Source organism: Ruditapes philippinarum, unplaced genomic scaffold (genome assembly GCF_026571515.1).
Source record: "Ruditapes philippinarum isolate M1 unplaced genomic scaffold, ASM2657151v2 ctg545_1_1_1_1, whole genome shotgun sequence".
NCBI lineage: Eukaryota > Metazoa > Mollusca > Bivalvia > Venerida > Veneridae > Ruditapes > Ruditapes philippinarum.
Window position 1 is genome coordinate 164339 of NW_026854153.1, and position 6000 is coordinate 170338.

The 6000-nt window shown below is 36.8% G+C and overlaps 1 protein-coding gene across 1 annotated transcript in view; it reads left to right on the forward strand.

Annotated features, from left to right (window-relative positions):
* LOC132739148 (uncharacterized) overlaps positions 1-5569 on the forward strand; it is a 66454-nt gene extending 60885 nt beyond the window's left edge. The window contains exons 7-8 of the mRNA XM_060726803.1: positions 5178-5272; positions 5528-5569. Coding sequence (XP_060582786.1) covers positions 5178-5272; positions 5528-5569 — 137 coding nt within the window. The remainder of the gene's footprint in view (positions 1-5177; positions 5273-5527) is intronic.
* The last annotated feature ends 431 nt before the right edge of the window (positions 5570-6000 follow it).

A 6000-nucleotide genomic window follows, 5' to 3' on the forward strand; every position in this document is an offset into this window, starting at 1 on the left:
ATCTGCCTGCTTTTGGGTCTTAGGTGAATATCTCGCTGACAATTTCCTTTAGGCCCCAGGGTCAAAATCAAGGTCACTGTTACTTAAAATAGAGAATTTTCCAGTTTGCGGAACGTTCGTTTCCTATATGCATATAGTAAAAACTTATAAAATCTTCCTTTAAAGAACCCAAAGAGCTAGAGCTAAGATATTTAGCATGAAACATTTTCTAATGGGTGACTACCAAGTTTATTCAAATAAAAGCCCTAGGGTCAAAATTGGCCCAGCCCCAGGGGGTCATTTATTTTCCCTATATGCATGTAGTAAAAACTTATAAAATCTTCCTTTAAAGAACCCAAAGAGCTAGAGCTAAGATATTTAGCATGAAACATCTTCTAATGGGTGTCTACCAAGTTTGTTCAAATAAAAGCCTTGGGGTCAAAATTGGCTCCGCCCCGGGGGTCATTGATTTTCCCTATATGCATATAGTAAAAACTTTAAAAATCTTCTTTTAAAGAACCCAAAGAGCTAGAGCTAAGATATTTAGCATGAAACATTTTCTAATGAGTGTCTTTCAAGTTTGTTCAAATAAAAGCCCTGGGGTCAAAATTGGCCCCGACCCAGGGGGTCATTGATTTCCCCTATATGCATATAGTAAAAACTTAAAAAATCTTTTTTTTAAAGAACACAAAGAGCTAGAGCTAAGATATTTAGCATGAAACATCTTCTAATGGGTGTCTACCAAATTTGTTCAAATAAGAGCCCTTGGATCAAAATTGGCCCTGCCCCGGGGGTCATTGGTTTTCCTTATATGTGTAAATTAGCAAAAACTTTAAAAAAAATCTTCTTTGAAAAACCCAAATAGCTAGAGTTTAGATACTAAGCATGAAACATCTTCTAGTAAGTGTCAACAAAGTTTGTTCAAATAAAAGCCCTTGGGTTAAAATTGGCCCCGCCCTGGGGGTCATTGATTTTATTTATGTTTATAGCAAAAACTTAGAAAAATCTTCTTTGAAAAAAAAACCCAAATAGCTAGAGTTTAGATATTAAGCAAGAAACATCTTCTAGTGAGTGTCTTCAAAGTTGTTCAAATAAAAGCCCTTGGGTCAAAACTGCCCCCGCCCCGGGGGTGTCATTGCTTTTAACTATGTGTGTATAGTTTAAACTTAAAAAAATCTTTTTTTTAAACACTCAGCGAGCTAGACCTTAGATGTTTAGCATGAAACATCTTCTGTTCAAATAAAAGCCCTGGGGTTTAAACTGGCCCCGCTGTGGGGGCCTATATACAGGTGAGCGACTTTAGGGCCATCATGGCCCTTCTGTTTCTTCTAAAAACCAATACCGCTTGGCTAAATTTTGATTCTTGGAAGGCATGATCCTTGCACGAAGCTCTACATGAGTTGTTAAAAGAATTAAATTTCTTGAAGAACTCTGGTTGCCATGATTGCAACCAAAAATTTTTTTAACAAAATCTTAAAAAACATTCTTGTCAAAAACAAGGTGTAGAGCTTTGATTTTGGAATGTAACATCATCTAGTGGTCCTTTCAAAGATTGTTCAAATTATGGTTTAAAGGGACCCCGCCAGGGGGCTCAACAGTTTTATAGCCATATAGCCAGTTTTTAAAGTCATATACCGAAATCTTAGAGCCTTAATATTTGGTATGTAACATGATCCTATACAAAGATGTTCAAATTATGCCCCTAAGTTCAAAAGGGTCCCGCCTTGGGGGTTACTCAATTTTTACAAAATGTCTTTAAAATATTCTTGTCAAAAATCGCAGGCTTACAGCTTTGATATTTTGTATGTAACCTCATTTTGTGGTCCTCTACAAAGATTGTTCACATTCTGTCTCTAGGATCAAAAGGAGTCCTGCAAGGGGGCTTCAGTTTTATATAAAGTTGTCTTCTTGTCAAAATCCATAAGGTATGGAACATTGATATTTGGTATGTAATGTGATTAAGTGGTCGTCTACAAAGATTTTCAAATTATTCGCCTAGGATGAAAAGGGGCCCTGCCAGTGGTCTTATCAATTTTAAGCTCACCTGTCACAGAGTGACAAGGTGTGCTTTTGTGACACTGTGTTGTCCGTCGTCTTTCGTCCGTCCATCCATGCGTAAACTTTTTCATTCAAATGACTTCTCTTCCAACACCACGTGGCCAAATTTAATGAAACTTTGCAGGCATGTTTCTTGCATTTAGCTGTACTATAGCTGTTCAAATAATTGAATTCCATCCAGAACTCTGGTTGCCATGGCTACCAAAAGATTTTTTTTTAATCTTTAAAATCATTTTGCCACAGGGGAGAAACCCAGGGCCCAAGGGTCCTCTTGCTCATCAAATTTCTGTGAAATTATTGGTTTCCAAAGAAAAAACTTAGGAAGGATTTTATGAATGAGTATATTATGTAATATTAATGTTAAGGTGAAATTTTATTTTTGTGCCCCCACTTTAGTGGCGGGCATTTAGATTTAACCTTGTCCGTCTGTCCGGACCTCCTTCCGTCCGTCCGTTCTCTTTTGTGTCGCACATAACTCAAAAAGTATTTGACCTAGAGTCATGAAACTTTACAGTTATGTTGATAAGCATGTTTAGTTGTGCACCTGGGATTTTTCGTTTGGATTTATTTAGTATTTGTAGAGTTATTGCCATTGGCTAAGTAAAAATTTGCAATTTTCAACTTGTGTCGCATGTAACTCAAAAAGTATTTGACAGAGAGTCATGAAACTTTACAGGAATGTTGATCAGCATGTGTAGTTGTGCACCTGGGTATTTAGGTGTGGATTTATTTAGTATTTTAATAATTATTGCCTTGACTTAGTAAAAAATTGCAATTTTCAACTTGTGTCGCATGTAACTCAAAAAGTATTTGACCTAGAGTCATGAAATTTTACAGGAATGTTGATAAGCATGTGCAGTTGTGCACCTGGGTATTTTCGTGTAGATATATTTAGTACTTTTAGAGTTATTGCCCTTGACTTACTAATTTTGCAATTTTCAACTTGTGTCGCATGTCACTAAAAAGGATTTGCATAGAGTCATGAAACTTTACAGGAATGGATTTGACGTAGAGTCATGGAACCTTACGAGAAGAATGCTCAGCATATGTATTTGTGCACTTTGGGTTTCGCTTGTGGATTTATCCAGTATTTGTAGAGTAATTTCCCTTGACTTAGTAAAATCCGTTTAATTATATGTTGTTATTTGTTCCTTGAGTGCTTGAGTTAGAATCAACCAACTTTACAAGAATAATGATCAGCATCACTGTGAAGCTATGCACCTGGGACTTTGCATGTGGATTTTTTTTCAATTTTGTTAGAGTTATTGCCCTTGACTGACAGTAGTATCTCCTGACCGAGTTTGATGACAGTGGAGTCAAAAGTGTGAACTCTAGTGTGTTAACAATTTTTATCATATTTGGGTAGTGTGACTTTGCTTTTGACCCCAGGTGACCCATATATAAACTTGACCTAGAAATCATCAAAACAACCTTCCTGACAAATTTCCAGAATATTTGGATCAAAACTGCAGCCGTTAGAGTGTTACAAAGATTTTTCTATTTTTAGCTCCTGTGACCATGTTTTTGACCGTAGATGACCCATATTCGAATTTGATCTACAAATCATCAAAATAACCTTTAGGACAAATTTCGAGGAAATTTGGGTCAAAACTGCAGTCACTAGATTGATAAGAAGCTTTTTTCTATTTATAGCTTCTGTGACCTTCTTTTCTACCGGATTTGACCCAAATTCGAACTTGACCTTTAAAGCATCAAAGCAACTTTTCTGACCAATATTCAGGATATTTTGATCAACACTGCAGATATTGGTCATATGCAACTTTAACCTAGAGATCATCAAAACAACCTTCCTGACAAATTTCCAGAATATTTGGATCAAAACTGCAGCCTGTAGATTGTTAAAAAGATTTTTCTTTTTTTAGCTCCTGTTAGCTTGTTTTTGATTCGAAATGACCAATCTTCGAACTTGACCTACAAATCATCAAAACAACCTTCCCGACAAATTTCCAGAATATTCAGGTCAAAACTGCAGCCACTAGACTGTTAACAAAAATTTTCTATTTTTATCGGCTGTGAATTAACTTTTGACCGGAGATGACCCATATTCAAGCTTGGCCTAGAAATCATTAAAACAACCTTCCTAACAAATTTCCAAAATATTTGGATTAAAACTGCAGCCACTAGAGTGTTAACAAGCCTTTCTATTTTTATCCCCTGTGTCCTAGTTTTTGATCCGAGATGACCCATCTTCGAACTTGACTTAGAAATCATCCAAACAACCTTCCTGACAAATTTTCAGAATATTTGGATCAAAACTGCAGCCACTAAACTGTTAACAAGCTTTTTCTATTTTTAGCCCGTATGGCCTAGTTTTTTACCCAAGATAACCCATCTTGACCTAGAAATCATCAAAACAACCTTCCTGGCAATTTTTCAGAATATTTGGATCAAAACTGCAGCCACTAGATTTTTAACAAGATTTTTCTATTTTGAGCTGATGTGACCTAGTTTTTGATCCGAGATGACCCATCTTCGAACTTGATCTATATTTCATTGAGACAAACATTCTGACAAAGTTTGATATTGATCCAATCAAAACTGTGACTGCTAGACTGTTAACAACCCAATTGTTGACGACGAATGCTGCACAACGCACAACTACGGACGCCGGACATAGCCCCATCACTATATCTCACCTTGACCACTTCTTTGTCAGATGAGCTAAAAACTTTCAATGAGATCTTCCTCCTGAATAATTTGGAACATTTTGATGAAACTCCACAGGAATGATCCCATGATAGTTTTCTATAAAAGTTGCTCAAATTGTTCTGGTTTTCTGAACAAAATGGCCGCTAGAGCAAAAAAATATATTTTTTAAAGTACATCTCCTAACTTATTTGGTAGATTTTGATAAGACTAAATAGGAATGGTCCTTGGATAGTCGTCTGTTATAATTGCTCAAAATATTTTCGGTGTGCTGAACAAGATCACGGTCAGTGTAATATTTTGTCCTCAACCGCCCGATAGATTTATAAATACCTTAAGAAATTATCAATGGAGTCCTTTATGAAAGCTCATCTTTCGGGTAGATTTTGATGGGCATATATTTCCCCACATCAGCGGGACTCTTGTCTTTATTGCTGTTGATAATTGTACTCATTTTTTCTTATTTACATAAGTGGTCCGGGAAGTATTGACCAGTTTGAAACCAGAGGGAATTCAACATACTTACCTGAAAAATATGACTCAAGGGAAAATTATGGCGAACATAAAGGTAATTAAATGTTTTATTCTCATTTAAACACTATTTGAAAACAGAAATGACCATCCACTTAGCTCAGGGATAGAATTTGCATCCATGATTTTGCGTGTAGATAATTGACCAAATACACTGAACAAAAATTCTAACCGATCACCCTGAGTTTTCGCTCATATATGAAAAAATAATGCCAATAGATCCGACTTTTGTTTTATTTCGAAGAGAATTTCATTTACAATGTTCACATGAAATTTCATTAAATTCACACAGCTGCTTGGAGCACAAAAGCACAATAAAGAAGGTCACCCGTAAAACATGTACCGTCATTTCCTTTAGTATCCGGTATGCCCCCCGTTAGCTGCTATTACGGCTCAGTATCTGCCCCTCATTGATGTTATGTAATTCTGAAGATTTCGTTGTGGAATATTGTTCCAGATCCGTTGGACTTCACACTCCAATTTACCGATATGACGTGGCGGCTGAAGCAGATCACGGACACGTCTTTTCAATAAATCCCATACGTGTTCCAACGGATTGAGATCCGGGCTTTTCGATGGCCATGGAAGGACTCTGACATTGTTGGCTGCCAACATGTTATAAGTAGTTCTGGCAACATGACATGGGGCATTGTCCTCCGCCAACAACGTACCATGATTTATCCGTAAGTGAGGCAGTAGAATTGGCTGCACAACATCATCCTGATACCTGCGGGCGTTGAGATTACCTCGTATAGGTACGATCAC